Source organism: Choloepus didactylus, chromosome 6 (genome assembly GCF_015220235.1).
Source record: "Choloepus didactylus isolate mChoDid1 chromosome 6, mChoDid1.pri, whole genome shotgun sequence".
Taxonomy (NCBI): domain Eukaryota; kingdom Metazoa; phylum Chordata; class Mammalia; order Pilosa; family Megalonychidae; genus Choloepus; species Choloepus didactylus.
In genome coordinates, this window is record NC_051312.1 from 92668536 (window position 1) to 92689099 (window position 20564).

Consider the following 20564-nt stretch of genomic DNA (forward strand, 5'->3'; position numbering starts at 1 on the left):
TCAGAGATATTGCAGATTCGATTCTCGACCACAATAAACAATAAACCAAGTTACACAAATATAAAAGTTATGTTATACTATACTGTAGTCTATTAAGTGTACAATAGCATTATGTCTAAAAAAAAAAAGTAATGTAGGTACCTTAATTAAAATATGACACAGAGACATGAAGTGAGCACATGCTTTTGCAAAGATGGTGCTGATAAGACTTGTTTGACACAGGATTGCCAGATAAATTTGTAAATAATGCAATATCTGCAAAGTGTAATAAAGTGGAGGACTCAGGCAAGATGGCGGCATAGAGAAGAGTGGAAGCTAAGTAGTCCCCCTGGAACAACTACAAAAAACCAGAAACAACTAGTAAATAATCCAGAATAACTGAGGGGGGACAAACGAGACCATCCACTCATCATACACCAACCTGAATTGGGAGGAATGCCCGAGAACACAGCATAAAATCTGTAAGTAAAACCTGCGGAACCAAGTCGTGAGACCCCCCTCCCCCATAGCCCGAGCTGCAAAGCCTCGTGGTGCCAGAGAGACACTCTCTCCCAGCAAGCGAATACAGCTCAGCTGAGCTTCAATTGGGGTTTTAAGTAGCGAGTGTGAACTGCTCACTACAGGTACTCATCCCCAAAAAACAGACAGAGGCTTTGGGTGACGACTGACCTGGGAGAGCCGGAGGGTCACCTTGGACTGGGTCTGAATGGGACTATCTGTTTCTTTTTTGGCTCAGAGGAGAAAGCCCCAGTCATTTTCAGTTTCCAGGGCTGTGACACTGGGAAGGGTGGAGACAGCACAAGCAGAGAGCAAGACCATTGAAATGCTAATGACCTCCACCTGGGGGGTCTGTCTTCTCTAGGAGGAAAGGGGTGGGGCCCTTTCCATTCAGAACCAGACCCCAGAGCCTGGGGGAACACGGCCACACCTCCTCACACCAGTCAAGAATTATAGGCTAACAGGCATCACCTGCTGGGCAGAAAAGCCTAGTGACCCGAGGCATCAAAGGGTGGAGCAATTTTCTAAGACACACCTGCAGGGAAACAAGATACTGAATATTTCTTCCCTCTGGGACCTGAGCCTGTTCTGGTCTGGGAAAACCTGATTTGGATAACCAAGGAAACCATGCCTAGACAACAGAAAATCACAACCTACACTAAGAAAAACAAAGTTATGGCCCAGTCAAAGGAACAAACATAAACTTCAACTAGATACAGGAATTTAAACAACTAATGCTAAATCAATTCAAAAAGTTTAGAGAAGATATTGCAAAAGAGATAGAGGCTGTAAAGGAAGCACTGGTCACATATACGGCAGAAATCAAAAGTTCAAAAAAACAACTAGTAGAATCTGTGGAAATGAAAGGCACAACACAAGAGATGAAAGACACAATGGAAACACACAACAGCAGATCTCAAGAGGCAGAAGAAAACACTCAGGAACTGGAGAACAAAACACCTGAAAGCCTACACACAAAGGAGCAGATGGAGAAAAGAATGAAAAAATATGAGCAATGTCTCCGGGAACTCAAGGATGAAACAAAGTACAATAATGTACGTATCATTGGTGTCCCGGAAGGAGAAGAGAAGGGAAAGGGGGCAGAAGCAATAATAGAGGAAATAATTAATGAAAATTTCCCATCTCTTATGAAAGACATAAAATTACAGATCCAAGAAGCGCAGCGTACTCCAAACAGAAGAGATATGAATAGACCTACGCCAAGACACTTAATAATCAGATTATCAAATGTCAAAGACAAAGAGAGACTCCTGAAAGCAGCAAGAGAAAAGCAATCCATTACATACAAAGGAAGCTTAATAAGACTATGTGCAGATCTCTCAGCAGAAACCATGGAGGCAAGAAGGAAGTGGTGTGATATATTTAGGATACTGAAAGAGAAAAACTGCCAACCAAGAATCCTGTATCCAGCAAAGCTGTCCTTCAAATATGAGGGAGAGCTCAAAATATTTTCTGACAAACAGACAATGAGAGACTTTGTGAACAAGACACCTGTCCTACAGGAAATACTAAAGGGAGCACCACAGGGTGATAGAAGACAGGAGTGCGTGGTTTGGAACACAATTTTGGGAGATGGTAGCACAACAATATAAGTACACTGAACAAAGGTAACTATGAATACGGTTGAGAGAGGAAGGTGGGGAGCATGTGAGACACCACAAGAAAGGAGGAAAGATAATGACAGGGACTGTGTAACTTGGTGAAATCTAGAGTATTCAACAATTGCGATAAAATGTACAAATATGTTCTTTTATGAGGGAGAACAAGCAAATGTCAACCTTGCAAGGTGTTAAAAACGGGGAGGCATTGGGGGAGGGATGCAATCAGCATAAACTAGAGACTGTAACTAATAGAATCATTGTATTATGCTTCCTTTAATGTAACAAAGGTGATATACCAAGGTGAATGCAGATAAGAGGGGGGGGATAGGGGAGGCATGTTAGACACTTGACATTGGTGGTATTGTCTGATTCTTTATTCTACTTTGATTTAAGGTTATTTTCCTTTTGCTGCTTCCTAGCTGTCATTTTTTTTTCCTCTTTCTTTTGCCTCTCTACCTTCTTTGACTCTCCCTCCTGCCTTGTGCAAGAAATGGTTTGGAGTCAGGTGAAAGATTGTGCTGGTAGGAGGGTGAACAATTAAATTGATGGAAAGAGAAAAGAGATTGATAATTCATCAATTAATTAGTTATCTTAGTCTCCTTGTGGCTGTTCCAAACCTTGTCACTTCTTCAAACTCCACATTCAACCTCCACAAATCAGCAGAAATCCTTGCCTCCTACTTCACAGAGAAAATTGGCTGGACATGCTCTCCATGGGTAACATCCTGACCTCACTCAGCAGCAGACTTCTCCTTCCTCCTTTTCCTCAAGTCTCAGAAGACGGGGCTCTTCCTGCTCTGGGCTGGCCCTGCACCTGCACCTCCTGCCTCCCCAGCAGCTTGTTTCAACTGTCCCTCCTTCTATCTCCCTTATCTCTAATTGGACCCTCTCTGCTGGATCCTTCCCCTAAATTTAAAATGTATGCTCAAATCTTCCTTGTCCAAAAAATGCTCTTCCCATCTCCCTAGATTCCACTCTGTCTTAAAAAAAAAAATCTTCTGATGCTCCTTAAAGAGAACTCTGCACTTAGGGATCCTTCTTCCTCACCTCCCATGCACTCTCAGCCCCACTGCAGTTTGACTTCTTATCCGTCACCCCCAGTGGAACATGTATGGTTGAGGTCACCACATCATTATCTTGGTGGATTTCTCTGCTGCTTTCATCGTGGTCAGTCACTCCTGCCTTCCAGAAACTCTCTCCTTATTTGGATTTCAAGACATCATACTCTCCCAGTTTTCTTTATACCATTTGGATCACTATTCTTGGGCTTCCTCCTCTGCTCAAACTGTAAACCCTGGTTTTCTCAGGGATCTGCCCCTAGTTTATCAATCTCTCCTTGGTCAAGAATTCACTCTTAGAGCTTCAAGTCCCAATCATCTAATCATACAGCACATACTTACAACAGCGTACGGTGCACACTTAACAATTGTCACATCCCTTCTTTTCTCCAACTCAGCACAAAGACCGTTTTAATACTGGCCTTATCTTCTTACTACTGGTGGGAGCAAAGTCTAACCATTCCTTCTCTCCCCTCACCTAAGGGCCTTAATTTTATTCTTCTAATTATCCCTTCTTTTTCAAATGTTTATTCTTGTTTTCTTTTCTCTTTTCCATACACTCACTTTCCTGCTTTGGCTTTCTCCTCATGTGATCATAATTAAAAATTTTAAAATGTCAAAAAAAAAAAAAAAAAAAAGAAAAGAAATATAAGGTACCAAGATACAGGACGAGGCTTAAGAATAGGGAGTGGTTGCTTAGTATGAGCAGAATGTTCAATTAGGATGAATTTAAATGTTTGGAAATGAACAGGGTTGTTGGTAGCAAGATGTAAGAATAACTAACAGCGCCGAATGGTGTGTGAATGAGGTGGAAAGGGGAAGCTCAGACTCATATATGTCACCAGAAGGAAAGTTGGAGATCAAAAGATGGGAATGTATAGAACTGAATCCTATGGTGGGCAATGTCCATGATCAACTGTACAAATACTAGAAATCACTTCCATGAACCAGAACAAATGTATGACAATACAATCAGAAGTTACTAATAGAGGGGCATATAGGGAAGAACTATATACCTTTTACAAACTATATACTACAGTTAGTAGTATTTCAACATTTTTTCATAAACAGTAACAAATGTACTATATCAATACTACAAGTCAACAATTGAGGGGGGTTGGTTAGGGATAGGGGAGGATTAGAGTTTCCTTTTCTTTTTTCATCTTTCACTTTATTTCTTGTCTGGAGTAATGAAAAGTTTCTAAAAATTGAACAAAAATTAAGTGTGATGGATGCACAGCTGTATGAGGGTACCCAGGGGCAAGTGATTGTACACTTTGGATCTTTCGATAAGTGTATGGTATCTGAACAATCTCAATAAAAATGAAAAAAAAAAATTAAATAAAAAAAAAGTGTAATAAAGTGGAGAGCAATAAAACCTAGGTATGCCTACATTAAATGGCAAAGGGGAATTACTATGAAAACTGAAAATAATAACCACCAGGCTCTCTCCAAACATACTCTTTTATCCAAAAGAAATGAAAAAATAAAACTCAGACCACCCAAGCTACACAGCGGAAAGAGAAGCCAAATGCCCTGCCCATCAGCAGGGACCATCCTAAGCACAGAGGATACAAGCAGGATCGTCCATGTCTGGTTCAGCTGTGTCAAAAAATGGGTGGGTACTCAGGAGCTCTGGCACCAGAGGAAGCACCAGGGTTGGATGCCGACTTCCCAGAAACTTCAAGCACCTGAAACAAACAAAATGAGAACCCACTTCAATAAGTTAAGAAGTGCCTTAAAAATACTAGACATTGGAATTGGAAAAACTGATTCAAAATCAGAAATTCCCAACCCATCCACTTTGCTAACTCTATGACTTTAGAAAAGTCATCCAATTATTCTAGACCTCAGTTAATTTATCTAACTCGTTCATCTAATGCTTATGAAGACTAAATAAAATAAAAGAGCTGGTTAAGCAGATAATACTGGGTATTTACCCAACAGCTCCTTCCCCCATTTTCTTTGTAATTCAACCCTGATTTAATTCAGGTATCAGGCAGGCAGCAAAGTGCTTAGAGAAAGTAGACCAGTCCAAGGACTGAACCATGATCAGTCTAAAAACCATCATGGCAATCCCATTCCCATTTTCCAGTGACTGGCTTGCAGGTGGTCAAGTGACCCCCAGTTATGGTCAGTAGAGTAAAAGGGGAAGTCTGCTGGGGAGCTTCTAATGGAGTTTTTCCTAATGAAATATAAAGAGAAATCCTTGAAAGGGAATGTACTCTCCTTTCTATCTTTAGATATTGCCTTCTGAGGCAGTTATCTTGCATCAATAAGGAAAAAGTAAAGAGAACTACAGAAAAATCAACCCAAAGCCCTGACCCTGTTGAGCTATTGAGTGACCACTCCAAAAATCAACCTTCTAACTTCTGGTTATGCAAGAAATTAGACCTTATTGTGTAAGCCACTTCTAATTAGATTTTCTTTTACTTGCAACCAAAAGCATTCTAAGTGATGTCCCAGGTGAAGTTTTGAAATTACAAAGACCTAGTCTGAAACACTAAACTCATTAACAGTGTGGCTTTGGGCAGGTAAATTTCTTCGTTTACAAAATGAGATTATGGTCATTACCTCATAGAGTTGCTATAAAGATTGAATGAGATAATGAAAATGAAGTACCAAGGTGTCTGACACATAAGAACACAATAAATGTTAACTATTATAACTACAGGAAGGACCTTTATAAATTATAATGAATTACACAAGTGCTGGTAATTATGTATTTTTATTATTTTGTATTTGTTAGATTCTGGTTTAGGAGGTGCATTGAACTGAATATTTTTAAAAAACTGAAAAGAAATATAAATTTCTGTCCTCATTGAATTTATATCCAGCTGAGACAAAGACGACCAAGACTACAAGGTAAAAGAAAATTACTGTTGAATGAATGGTACATAAACCCTCTACTATCTACCTGTCAAAGGTGGCAGTGAGCACTGTGATCAGAGAAGGTTTCACAAAGGAGATGGTACTTTACCAGAGTCTGGAGAATGGAAAGGCATCTTATCTAAAGCTCTTGATTTTATTAGGACAGCATACTTTTCCCCAGTCATGATGTTTCCTTCTATGTGGAAGGAACTTGATTAATGAATTTTCTATCCTCTTGCAGGCCTTTTACTCACTGTGCCTCAGAGGACACCATAAAGGTTGTTTTTTGGCCTCCAGGTACCACTCCTTTATGGCTCATTCTAGTCAAAACTCAGGTGGGAAACAGAAGAGCTATTTATTGGGTCCCATGAGAGACCCCTATACATCTGGGCTTCTCTAAAGCCAGATGTCAATTCTGACTTGTAATACAGTCATTTGCTACTATCTCATCCACCTCCCTAGCTACCTATTTCCTGCTTCTCTCCCTTCCCACTATTTGAGGGGTAGGTTGCTGAATCAAATGCATTTTTAAATCTCCAAAGCACCTAATACAGTGTTGGGATTATAACAAGTGCTCAATAAATATTTGTTGAAAGAACTAAAGATACATAAACAGAACAAACTACCTCCCTCAGAATCTCATTAATACATTTACCTTGGCAAAATCTTAAAATCATGACACTGTAAACACATCTCTCTTTTATCACATTCTGTTTTTGTTATTTCTAAACAAAATCACCATTCTTGGTAACAGATGAAAAAAATTAACTAATAATTGAGTTCAAAATCTTGGAGTACTGAAAGGTTAAAGACTTTTGGTCCAACATCTCCCAATACAGACAGCCTTACATAAATATTCTGGGTGGACCAAACAACCACAAATTTTATACTGAGGCCAGAAGAATGTTCTGTGAAACCATATACTCCAAGTGGGGCTGGGTGCTCCTTGAAGACAAACAATAAATGTATGTTGAACTGAGCTGGACTGAACCTATATGAAGAATTGCCAAAACACAAAATTAGATATCAAAAATGTCACCCATTATTATTATATTTTTAGTATACCTTCCAAGTCCCTAATTTGACCCAAAGTTTTCCTACTTTTAATAAAAAATCTTGCTGAAAATCAGTATACTATGAACAGTTGCAGTGACCTCGTCACATAAGTTCATTTAAATTTGTGAAGCACTAGAACACAAATTTTATATTAAAATGCATGCAAATAGTTCTCCAAACAACGATTTATGAACAGTATTAACAACTTGGCTATAGTCAGTTAATGCTAGAGGTAATCAGGGAAAAAATGACTGTGATTTCACATCTGAAGTTCAAGTGCCTGCCCTGCGTGTACAAAATAGACAAAGGAGTAATGAATTTGATATAGGAGAAAAAGTAAATCTTAGTGACTCATCTCTATAGCTACAATACCTACCTTTGGGCTTGGCATATATTAAGCACACAACAAGCACATACTATTTACTGGCTGGCTAGATAGATGGACAAATAAATAATTTACCAAAAATATGATATTCTATTTAGGAATCAGACTTCTAAGAGTTTGGTTGAGTTGAACAAGATTTCTAAACTGGGCAAAATTGAGAACCATACCCTCAAATCTATGATAACCCCACCAAATAACTCAACATCATACATTTACTACATGATAGACTCATTAAACAAATAAGCAAAACAGCCAAAGAAAAGTCCTTACTTCCATATGGAGTCCCTATCAGTAGGGTATTTGGCTAAATTTTTCAGCAGCTCCACCAATGCCAGATGAATCCCTTCTTTGGTTGAAACATTGGTACAACATAGGAGTTCATGAAGAGCCTCTCTAATGTCTCTGGACGAATCCTTAAAAAAAAAAAAATGGTAGTAATCATAGTAGTCACTATTGGTTAGCTGACCCAGCCTCCATCTACCACCACCTTCTCCCTAGCCACCTTCCCACCCAGGGTGGCCATGTGACACAGCAGGCATAAGTTTCCTAGCTAAGATTTCAGAGAAAGCCTTCATTTTATTGTTAAAAAATGGAACAAGTGCAGTAGTCTTGCCCCCTTTGCTCTTCAGCCTTCCTTCTGTGTTTCTGGAACTCAATCATGATGCATGAAGGCTTCTTGCCAATATGAGAGGAATAGGCACAGAAGATAAAAAGCCAACAGGTCAAAGAAGAATATAAGAAAGGACCTGGGCTCCTCAACATGGCTGAACAGTTATCCCAGCTCCTAGACTGCCTAGTCTTGGACTTACTGCTATATAAAATAAATAAATATATATAAACTATAATATTTTAGGTTGTTGTCAGATAGACTGTTTACTGGAGCTGAACACATTCCTAATTAACATTTTATTCAATATTCATTCTTTTCTCCATTCAAAAAAAATATCTGTAGAGGTTCTTCTGTGGACCAGGCATGGTGCGAAGTACTGGGACCATATGAGTACACATGGTCCCTAAGTTCAAGGTGCTCACAGGAGAGGACAGGGACAGGTGTGGAAACAGTTACAATTCAGGCTGCTGTGAGAATGTAGAGGATCACGCACATAGCTATGCCCGGAAGAGTCATAGAAAGACTCAAGTAATGATGCTTTTACTGATTATTGAAAACTCAAAGGGAATTCACCAGTACAGGGGGGCAGAGGTTGCATGCCTAGAAGAATAAGTCTGATGTACAAACGTATGAGAGAATGAAGCATATAGAAGGAACTACAAATATAGTTTAGTGTAGCTGGAGTATAAGATATGTGAGGGTAATGTAACAACAAGCACAGCTCTGCATGCATTACCACTGTATCACCAGTGCACAGCCAGTGCTTATTGAATGAACACGTTTCTTCAGGCAGGGTAGTATCTCAGCTTAGCAAAAGAAAAGGCAAATTCCAGCTGTAAGGATCAGCTAGCTAAGGCTTAAAATACAGGGCCACAGTAAATGTAAGGATAGGAGGATGGGAAAACAGTTCAGAGACAATGACTCTGCAAAATTCTAAATTCTTGGACAGAATTGCAAGTCAGGGAATTCTTTGTGAGTTTATATACACACAATTGCATGAATGATTTTCTATGTCAAAACATAGCTCAGGGCACATCTGAGATACTCAGCAAAGAGTTACTGAGCACCTGCTCGTGCCAGATACTAAGTTACCAAGCACCTACTTGTGCCCGATACTGTAAGACATTAGGAACAATTTAAAAAGCCAGGATCCTGCCCCCTTGAGAGGCTCACAGTTTGTGAAACAGAAAATTAGATAATCAAAATAAAGCCTGATAAATGCTACAGTAATATGCACAGTTATCATGGAAATACAAAGGAGTGGCATTTAGCCTGCCCAGGGGTGGGATACTAGTTAGGGAAGGCTTCCCGGATATGATGCCTAACGTGAACCCTGGGAATAAGTGGAAGTTAGGTGAAAACTAGCAGACTTGCAGGCAGAAGGGGAAAAAATTACACTGAAGGCAGAACTATGAGGAAAAGCATGATGTAGGGGAGTGACTATACCATAAAGTTCAAAGTGAGGAATGGTGGGAAAAAAGCTCCCAAGGAGTATTTAGATTATAGAGAACATCCATGGAGAATAATACGCAGAATTAAAACTTATTTACTTAAGAAAAAATACATGAAAAATTATAGATTTAGAATTCAGGAAAAATCTTAATGGAAGTGCTAAACAACTGACAGAATGACAGGGACCTTCAAAATTGAAGCATCCAATCTGTTTTATGAAGAAGTATGCAGCAGAAATCTGTAACAAGTATGCTAATAACTATGCATCAAATTGTTATCCCTTTTATAATATCTGAAAACCAAAATACAAAAAAGGAAGTCAGAATTCTCATTTATTAATACTTTGAAAAACTTCAGTACTGGCAAATAAAATCCAGACACATTTAAAAAAAAAATAATCCAAGAACTATGTAGAGTTGGACAGCCTGAGAGGCAAATCTGTAATCACATCTGGCATAGTCACTTATCAGCTGTGTGCAACCTCAGGCAATTTTTTTTTTTTAAACCTCAAGGTTGAATGAATTGATTCCAAAGATCCCTTCCTGCTGTAGCATTCTATGATTCACTACAAGAACTCAATCAAATCAAAGGCTAAAAATAATTCTTCATTAGTTAGCCCATCTTATCTATAGCCACTTCCCTCTCCTCTCATCTCTCTCAAACTCTGTGCTACCCTTGTAGTGAATTCCTTTTAATTCCTTGAATATATCGTATTCTGTCTTACCTCCGAACCTTTAGAGATTGCTGTTTCTGTTTGGAATCCTTTCTCCCTGCCACAAGCACCACTCCTTCCTTAAAAATAGGTCCCCTCCACTGACGGCTTGACATGCTGAGCCCTCTGTCTTGGGGCTTGCCCCTATGAAGCTTGTTACTGCAAAGGAGAGGCTAAACCTGCTTATAATTTTGCCTAAGTGTCTCCCCCTGAGTGCCTCTTTGTTGTTCACATGTGGCCCTGTCTCTCTAACTAAGCCACCTTGGCAAGTGATCTCACTCCCCTCCCTGACTCCTAGGGGTGTAAATCTCCCTGGCAACACAGGATATGACTCCTGGGGATGAATCTGGACCCAGCATCGTGGGATTGAGAACATCTTCTTGACCAAAAGGGGGATGTGAAATGAAATGAAATAAAGCTTTAGTGGCTGAGAGATTTCAAATGGAGTCGAGAGGTCACTCTGGTGGACATTCTTACGCACTATATAGGTAACACTTTTTAGGTTTTAATGCATTGGAATAGCTAGAAGTTAATACCTGAAACTGCCAAACTCCAACCCAGTAGCCTTGACTCTTGAAGACGACTGTATAACAATGTAGCTTACAAGGGGTGACAGTGTGATTATGAAAACCTTGTGGATCGCACTCCCTTCATCCAGTGTATGGATGGATGAGCAGATAAATGGGGACAAAAACTAAATGAAAAATAGGGTGGGATGGGGGGATGATTTGGGTGTTCTTTTTTATTTTTATTTTTTATTCTGATTCCGATTCTTTCTGATGTAAGGAAAATGTTCAAAAATAGATTGGGATGATGAATGCACAACTGTAAGATGGTACTGTGAACAGCTGATTGTACACCATGGATGACTGTATGGTATGTGAATATATGTCAATAAAACTGAATTTAAAAAAAAAAAGTAGGTCCCCCCAAGCATCTACTACAGCATTCCTACTTTCTTCCCTGACGACCTCACCAGTCTCCCTAGCCATGTGAGGTTAAATCCTCTATATGCTCCCAGGGCACCCTGTCCTTCCCTGGTCATAGCAATGCCATACATTATTCAGGTTTTTGTTTAGCAGTCAGTCTCCTCAATCACGGGGGAGAGGGGACAGTGGGAAGGGAGAAATGTGACTGCCTTATATACTGTTGTATCCCCCGTGCCTAGCACAATGCCTGTTTTGGTTTTTTTGTTTGTTTGTTTGTTTGTTTTAGTGGCACTCAGTAGGTATCAGATGAAAAAATGAGTAACAATCTGAGAACACTGACCTCTAATACAGCCAGGACAGTATCCAACTGATCCTCTCGGAGGGTGATATTGTTAGAGATTTTTCTCATGGTATGTATGGACTGTAGGCGCACTTCCTCAATTTCATCATTAAACATGTCAACCAGGAAATCAAGGCACTTCTCAGCAAAAGCAGGTGAAGACTGGGCCAGCATGCAGAGAGCCTCCACAGCAGCAATGCGGACCTCTAGAGAAAAGGGGACCAAAAAAAACAGCACATCAAGTTAAGAGCCTTGGGGAAAATCAAGATGGATTCCTTCTCATTCAGGATGTCTTTCATTCTCTACTCAACTCACTCTACAAAGTCCCCCTGATGCCCACAAATAAAGCTACCACCTTTGCATTGAACTAAGAACATGGACTTTGGTGTCACAAAGATTAAGTTTTAAATTCTGACTCTACAGCCATGTGATCAAGTCATGTCTCTCTCCATGAATTGACTTTCTTAAAAAGTATGAAGTCTTATTTATCTCAGCATTCCAAACCCAGTAAAAAACTTTTTAAAAAGGCAGTTATTAAGCAATATTATTATTATTAAGTGTAAAAAGGGCTAGATATCATTGTCATTTAAGATAAAAGATTCAGCAAAATGAATTAGCTTGCCTTAAAGTGAGTGAGGGCAGAGATAAGACTAGTGCCCAGCTCTGCTGATTCCTAGGCTAGTGCCAGGTAGTGGTTAAGAGGACATATTCTGGTGGAAATATTAAGTGTTCAAGAAGCATGATTTGACAGCACAACCTACTCTCAAATGTTCAGTACATAGATAGACAGACAGAAGGACACCGAACATGTAGCAAAATGTTAAAAGTTGGTGGATCTCCCGGGGAGGAATCTAGACCCGGCATCATGGGATGGAGAACATCTTCTTGACCAAAGGGGGGATGTGAAAGGAAATGAAATAAGCTTCAGTGGCAGAGAGATTCCAGAAGGAGCCAAGAGGTCACTCTGGTGGGCACTCTTATACACAATATAGACAACCCTTTTTAGGTTGTAACGAATTGGAATAGTTAGCAGTAAATACCTGAAACTATCAAACTACAACTCAGAACCCTTGACTCTTGAAGACAACTGTATAAAAATGTAGCCTATGAGGGGTGACAATGTGATTGGGAAAGCCATGTGGATCACACTCCCCTTTGTCCAGTGTATGGATGGCTGAGTAGAAAAAAAAAAAGCACCCAGTGTTCTTTTTTACTTTAATTGTTCTTTTTCACTTTAATTTTTATTCTTATTATTTTATTTTTGTGTGTGTAGTAATGAAAATGTTCAAAAATTAATTTTGGTGATGAACACACAACTGTATAACGGTACTGTGAACTGAATTGTATGCTCTGTATGACTGCATGGTATGTGAATATATCTCAATAAAATGGGGGAAAAATTGGTGGATCTGGATAGAGGGTATGTTAAGAGTTCTCTGTATGGAGGTTTGTATCATTTTTTCCCTGTAAGTTTGAAATTATTTCAAAATGAAAAAGTGAAAAGAATAAAAAAGAATACATGTTTAGAGTGGTATAGATCTCAGAGCAAATTGTGGAGAGTGACCCATTAACCTGGAGGTTGATCTTGAATAAGTAACTTAACTTCCTGTCACCTCAATTTTCTCATTTGTTAAATGAGGATAATATCCATTCCCTCACAGAGTTGTCAGAGGACTAAATGAGATAATGCAGGCAGAGTGCATTATTAAGCGAAACACTTAATAATGGGTTCTTGAAAGCAGAGGCATGTCTTCTACCTCTTTGTGTGCTCAAAGAACTTAACAGTAAAGCCACTGAACCCAGGAAGATCTTCATTCCTTTACCAACAAATGTTTGTTGAATACATACCAGATGCCAGGCCCTGTGCTAAGTGCTGGGATACAGAGATGAGAGATGAGTAAGATATAGACAATGCTCATAAGACTTCCCTACATGGTTGCTTTGTTCCAGTGGTTCACAAATTGTTCTGCTTTAAGAAGTACAGTTTGCATAAAAATATCTCAAGTTTTGGTTAAAACTCACAAATATAATTTGTTTTGTGTATAAGAAAGGTTTTTTTAGACACTGACTAAAGCAAGATTACTACATTAAAGGGAGATGACTCAGATTTTTCTTGGTAATTATAAATTCCTCCTTTTCATCCGAAGGGAAGGAAAGGATTTCAAATAATGTGATTTAAACATGAAATTGCTAACAATTACAAAGCAAGCCAGAGATGGGCCCAAGATGTTAAGTGCTGACTATTCTTCCAGGGGAATTATCCATTATACCACAGTGACTCATGTGTAACTTTTGCAAGTCACAGGGAATCACTGTGGAACTTCTGGTCAACCTGAAATAATCTGTGTGACTACTTCAGTTGATGCATTTCCGAGCAGAAGCAAAGAAACTTGGTGTTTTACTTTGCCTCTACAGTACGGCTACAGGCAGCTAGATCACAATTTCCACTGGACTTTTGGAATGTTGAAAATACATGACAGATTCCATAAGAGTACAGGATTTCCAGAGAAAAGGAATCTCCTATATTGGGTGAAGAAAAAAAAAAAAAAAAAAAAGACTGGTGCTTGGAGTCTGAACATCTGTAGTCACATTCCAGTTTAGCTGCTTACTCTGTGCTGAGTCCTGAAAATACCAAGATGAACAAGAACAAGACAGTCCCCCAGGGCCAGGGCCCACAGACTAGGATAATTGCTTTACAGAGTGATGAGTGTTACACGGGAAAAGCACAAGGAATATAAGGAAATGCACAAGAGACACACAACCCTTCAAAGGGATCAGAGCAGCTTTCTGGAACATATAACCCCTAAAACAGTACTTGAAGTAACTGCTAAGCCAAAGAAAGAAAAAGGCCTTTCTAAGCAGAGGAACAAATTTCCAAAAGGGAACAAGAACATGGAACAATTAAAAGACTGAAAGTATTTTAGAGAGCACAGCCAACAAAATAAGGTTCCTTTTCTTTCCCAGTAACATGCCTACAAAACCTTAATTTACCCAGAATTTTATAAATTCTAGAAATCTGCCAAAACTGATGCCTGATTATGGTCTACACACTTTACAAAGTTAAGTAAAACTAGAAATCTGCCATAACTGATGCCTGGTTATGGTCTACACACTTTACAAAGTTAAGTTACTGTAATTAAACCTTAGTGACAAACTGAAAACTTTGTAACTTGGTTCGTGCCCACCTACGGATGCAAGAACAACAACTTTGTAACTAAACCACATAAACATTAATAGTGACGAAATTCAACTGCAGAAAGTAAGCAAAGTAAAAATGCTAGTAGAAGCTTAAAATAAAATAGTTTGCAATTACTCATCTTAGGGTAACACTTATTTTAATAACTGGGCTTCTTACCATTTAATACTATGCAAACAGGAAATACTACCTAATACTATGTAGATTGTAATTCATGTTTCAAGTTCATAAAGAACAAATAAGCTTTGACTTCTTTCTTATATACAGAAAACATTAACGCAACTGATAGGGTAACTCAATTTTTACATCAACTGATAGAAAATTGTCTTTCAAAAATAATTTTCCTGCCCTTCTAAAATGAATCATATACTGACTTAATTTTTTATAGGCATTTTTAATACTTGGTTTCTAATACTGTATCTGACACAAATTTACTGTGAAATTTGGACAATCAACATTATCTCCCCAAGGTCTATTACCCTCATTAAAAATAAGGATGTTGGAGTCAATCATCTTAAAGCACTATGATCTACATGAGAATCATGTAATGGAATTACGAGGGCTTTACAGGACTTCTATTACTAGCCAAGATGGAGTAACAAGGACCAGATTTAATTTCCCTGAAACAACCAGAAAACTAGACAGTATTTGAAACAGTGTTCAAGACACTCGACATCAGAAATAATGGACAGCGACACTTGACACATGGGAAATAAATGAGGCAAGCTCTATGACTGTACAGCTTATATACTCACCCCTGATATGACAATACAGAGCTGGAGTCTGAGAAGGCCAAGGTGGCTAGAGCATCTGAGGGCAAAGTAGAAGAAAGGAGGGAGCGACAGAGAGAGAGAGAGAAAGAGAGACAGAGAGCAAGCCAGAACACGTACACACTCAGGAGATCTACAAGAGGGTCCGTCTCAAGTCTTAACTGAGTTCTGATCTGTGATGACTCAAGGCATGGGAAAGAATTATCTGAAAGGATTAGAGGAAGCAATCTCCAGAGCTCACATAGGACCTAGAATAGTTTTTTCTGAAGAGTTTTTCTTCAACAGCAAAGAAAAATAAATGCTGCTCTGGTTCTGCCTAACAAACCTTAAAAGTAAGACCTGAATAAACTTATCCCAGAAAAAAACCACGAGAATATTTATAAGAATACAAAAATATTCATTATCCAACAAAGTAAAATTCACAATGTCTGGCATCCAATAAAAAACTACCAGGCATACAAAGACACAGGAAAATATAATCCATAATGAGGAGAAAAAAGCAATCAAAATCAATCCAGAAAGCACACAACAGACCTAGCAGACAAGGATATTGTGCCGGTTTGAATGTATTATGTCCCCCAAAACGCCATTATCTTTGATGTAATCTTGTATGGGCAGACATATTAGTGTGGAGATGTGACCCACCCAACTGTGGGTGATGACTGATTGGATAATTTCCATGGAGGTGTTACCCCACCCATTCAGGCTGGGTCTAAATTAAGTCACTGGAGCCATATAAATGAACTGACAAACAGAAGGAACTCAGTGCAGCTGAGAGTGACATTTTGAAGAGCAGCTACAGCCAAAAGGGACACTGTGAAGAACGCACTGGAACTGAGAGAGGAGCTTCAGCTTACAGAGACATTTCGGAAACAGCCTTTGAAAGCAGACTTTTGCTCCAGAGAAGCTAAGAGAGGACAAACACCCCAAGAGCAACCAAGAGTGACATTTTTGAGGAGCTGAAGCCTAGAGAGGAACATCCTGGGAGAAAGCCATTTTGAAACCAGAACTTGGAGCAGATGCCAGCCACGTGCCTTCCCAGCTAAGAGGCTTTCCAGACACCATTGGCCATCTTCCAGTGAAGGTACCCAATTGCTGATAACTTACCTTGGACACTTTATGGCCTTAAGACTGTAACTGTGTTAACAAATAAACCCCCTTTTATAAAAGCCAATCCATTTCTGATGTTTTGCGTTCCTGCAGCATTAGCAAACTAGAACAGGTATTAAGACAGTTATTATGTATTCTGTGTTCACAAAGCTAGAGGAAAGACTGAACATATTAATGAGAGACATGAAAGATATTTAAAAGATCCAAATTCAAATAGAACTTCTAAAGATGTAAACTACAGTATCTAAGATGAAAAATATGCTGGCTGGATTAATGGCAGGTTAGACACTGCAGAAAGAAAGATTAGTGAACTCAAAGACAAAGCAATAGAAACTATCCAAAATGAAGCAGAAAGAGAAAAAAGACTGAAAAAGAAATAATAAACAGAGCATCAGTGAGCTGTAGGACAGTAGCTTAATATATGTGTAATTGCAGGCCCCAAAGAAGTGTTACAAGGAAAAAGAAAGGAGGTAGAAAAAAGGAGGGAGGTAGAAAAATATTTAAAGAAATAACGGAAAAAATTTTTCCAAATTTGATGAAAACTATAAACCCATAGATCCAAGAAGTGCAACAAACTCCAAGCATAAGAAACATGAAGAAACTATACTATGGTACATCGTAATCAATTGGTTAAAAACAGTAATAAAGAGAAAAATCTTAGAAGTAGCTAGACAACAAGAAGCAAAAAACAAAAACCACATTATGTACAAAGGAACAAAGATAAGAATGAAAGCAGATTCTCTTCCGGAACAATGCAAACCAGAAAACTGTGGCATAACATCTTTAAAAGTCTGAAAGAATGAACCATTAATGTAGAATTCTATTCCCAGAAAAATAATCTTTCAAAAATCAAAGTGAAATAAAGTGTTTATCAGACAAACAAAGGCTTTGTGGTCTCACACGCCTAGACTGACATCTTGCTTCTGACTCTTATTATCAGTCTCAGTAATATCAATGTTTATTAGTAAGTGCTTACTATGAATGTGTTATATATTGTTCCAAGTGCTTCACATATATATAACCTCATTTAATTCTCACAACTCAGAAAGACATTTATTATTATCCCCATTTTATGGAAAGTCTGGAATTTGAACCTGGGATGACAGAACCCAAAGCCACTATATCATACCTTCTGGACCTCAGCCTCCTCTATGTGTAAAATAAAGATATTAGCAGCTACTTCATAGAGTGACTACAGGGACTACCCAAGAAATTACATGTATACCACCCAGAACCATGCTTGACACAAAGCACTCAGAAAATGGGCACTAGTATTATTATGCAGTCATACTTACCATACATCTCGTCTTCCAACCCATGAACAAAGGCTCCACAAGCTCCTGACTCAATCAAGTTCACAGCCCCTGTATCTATTTCTTCCTTGGGAGCATCATCTCCCCACTTCCTGCCACTGGAAAATTCCCCTGAACTGTAAAGCTCCTTGGCACGTTCATGTGCAGTGCGTTTCCTCTGCAGAAAATAACAACAGTTACCACTTGCAAGAGGTTCATGAATGAACAGTAAGGTGCACCCCTGAGAACATGAGAAGGAGGAAAGAAGATTGCTCTCTGACAGTTACACTTCTTAAAAAAAATTGCCAATAGATCAGAGCAGAGAAACACAAATTCAACTTAAAGTAAACCCAAGGCTCACAAGCCTCTCATTTCTGACTATAACCTGATGAAGGAGTACAAGATAGCTAAAGAATGTATTGATCAGGTGGGTGGCTGACTGCCATGGCAATATAGGAAAGGTAGAGCCTGAGAGGCAAATAGTAGCAGTGCTCCTCCAAGCACCATCCTGGGTAGACAACACAGTGGAAAACAGTCTCCTCAGTCCCAGCAGAAATAAGTCTCCATTTGACAATGGAAATAGGATGCCTGATATTGTTTACTTGGACACTGTGCTGAATAAGCAGCCTTCTAGTAAGTTCACATTCCACCAAAATTGCCTATAGGGGAGTATAATGACTAACTAATGTAAATATCCAGTCCTCTTGATAGTTACGGTTCTCTTAATCATAATGAATGAACTAGAATTCCACTTTTATACATCAGCCTCTAATAAACTTTGTCAGTATGAGTCTATATCGTCATGGCTGATCATCTCAGAAGCACTGACAAGTTATAGCACCTGAGTCTGCAAGGATGTGAGTCAGACACAACAGTAAAGCCTGCACAATGTCATGTGTCTTGGGAAACCCTATTCACCAGGAGCAGATCTTTCTTTATCCTTCTGCCTCCCCCCACACACACACCAAAAAACAAAACAAACAAACAAAAAAAAACAAAACATTTTTAAGAACTGACTTCAGATGAAGGCAAAGCCCTGGTAATGAAGCTGTATAATTTCTCTTCAGGAAAGCCATATAGCAAGCAATGTTTTATGAAATATCAAAGTTAACTCCTCAACAATTTCTAAGACTTTATTGTAAGGAATAACTCAAAAAAAGAAAAGAGCTAATATGTATGAAGATAAGCTTATAACTTATAATGGTGGAAAAATTAGGAGAATCTAAATGTCCAATATACTGAAGGGCTAAAAAAATGATGGCAGAATATTACCTCACAGAACATTATGCAACCAGGAAAAATGCTAAGTATGAAGTTGGTAATATAAAAAATAAAGCTCATGATAGCAGTGGGTAAATGTAAAAGGAAGAGTACAAAATGATCAGCACACAAAGATTCAATGTTAAAAATATTTATAAGAAAAACAGTTGAGAAGAAATACACCAAAATAAACCAGTCATTGTGTTAATCTAGTGGGAACATGAGTAAAGTATTTCCTTTTTTCCTCTATGAAAGATTTCATAATTCTTTATCATTTTTAGAATTAAAGAAATTAAGATACTGACAATAAATGTACACACCGTTTTCTGTGACTCATATTGGGTTCTGCCAACCATGTCAGATAACATCACAGTCAAAGCTTAAGGGCATGCCATAAGAGGTATTTTGTTACTGTTTAGAAAAAGGATTTATTCACTCTTCCTTGGAAAGCTGCTGTTGAAAAGGAACTCTAAGATGTCACACTATCTCACAGAATGAGACCAGAACTTTTTAGTTGCTAACAAACAGAATACTTTTCATCTTCTATGTAAAATACAACCTATTCAAAGATTTTCATTTGAATAGTACAAATTTTACAAACTAGTTTATAATTTGGTTCAAGTTACTTAGGTTTTAAATTTAAAAATAATCCAGTCATCCTACATTAACTTAACAAATGCATGGGCTAGAAAATTAAATCAACAAAACTTGGCATTAGCTATCACATTGATGTTGCTTACAGAAAACCAGTTTAAACACAAAGGATTCAAATTACCCTCAGATCTGACATCAGCTTCTTGTCAAGGGTCTGCTCCAAGAAATGAGAACTGACTTGCTCCATAGAGCCCTGTAAAAAGGAAGAATCCAAAGCAACTTTAAACAACTTTTATGATTTGAACATTATGTCACATTCAAAGTATACAGCCAACTTAAATGCATAAGGATAACTATATTGTAGTGAATAATTAAGATGCATATGGGTTCTGAATCATCAGGACAATAATAAAAAATAGCTGCTGCAGCAGCTAACATCTAAACATAGCTTACTATGTGCCACACATTGTTCAAAGTACTTTAAACATATATTAACTCATTTAATCCTCACTACAGCCCGACTAAGTAAATAGTACTATTTGCCCCATTTTATATATGGGAGAAAGAAGGCACAAAAAGATTAAGTCACTCATTCAAAATCACAAAAATAGTAACTTCAAGAGTCCGAGTGTGATGCCTCCAAAGTCTTTCCACTTAACTACTACTCCCTAATGCTTCTCCATTCCTATTCATTCCATTCTTTCCATCTGCTCATTTAGTCACTGATTCAATAAAATAAATGATTATTTAGCAACCATTCAGCTATATGCACAGTTACCAGGAAAGGAATAAAAAGACATCAGCTCTACG

The 20564-nt window shown here is 38.4% G+C and overlaps 1 protein-coding gene across 3 annotated transcripts in view; it reads right to left on the reverse strand.

The window, feature by feature from the left end:
• INTS4 (integrator complex subunit 4) overlaps positions 1 to 20564 on the reverse strand; it is a 237356-nt gene that overhangs the window by 50404 nt on the left and 166388 nt on the right. For all 3 annotated transcript variants that reach the window (XM_037840819.1, XM_037840820.1, XM_037840818.1), the window contains 5 exons: positions 19936 to 20007; positions 17904 to 18078; positions 11533 to 11738; positions 7760 to 7902; positions 4753 to 4868 (listed from right to left, as the gene is read on the reverse strand). In XM_037840819.1, the coding sequence (XP_037696747.1) occupies positions 4753 to 4868; positions 7760 to 7902; positions 11533 to 11738; positions 17904 to 18078; positions 19936 to 20007 (712 nt within the window). The remainder of the gene's footprint in view (positions 1 to 4752; positions 4869 to 7759; positions 7903 to 11532; positions 11739 to 17903; positions 18079 to 19935; positions 20008 to 20564) is intronic.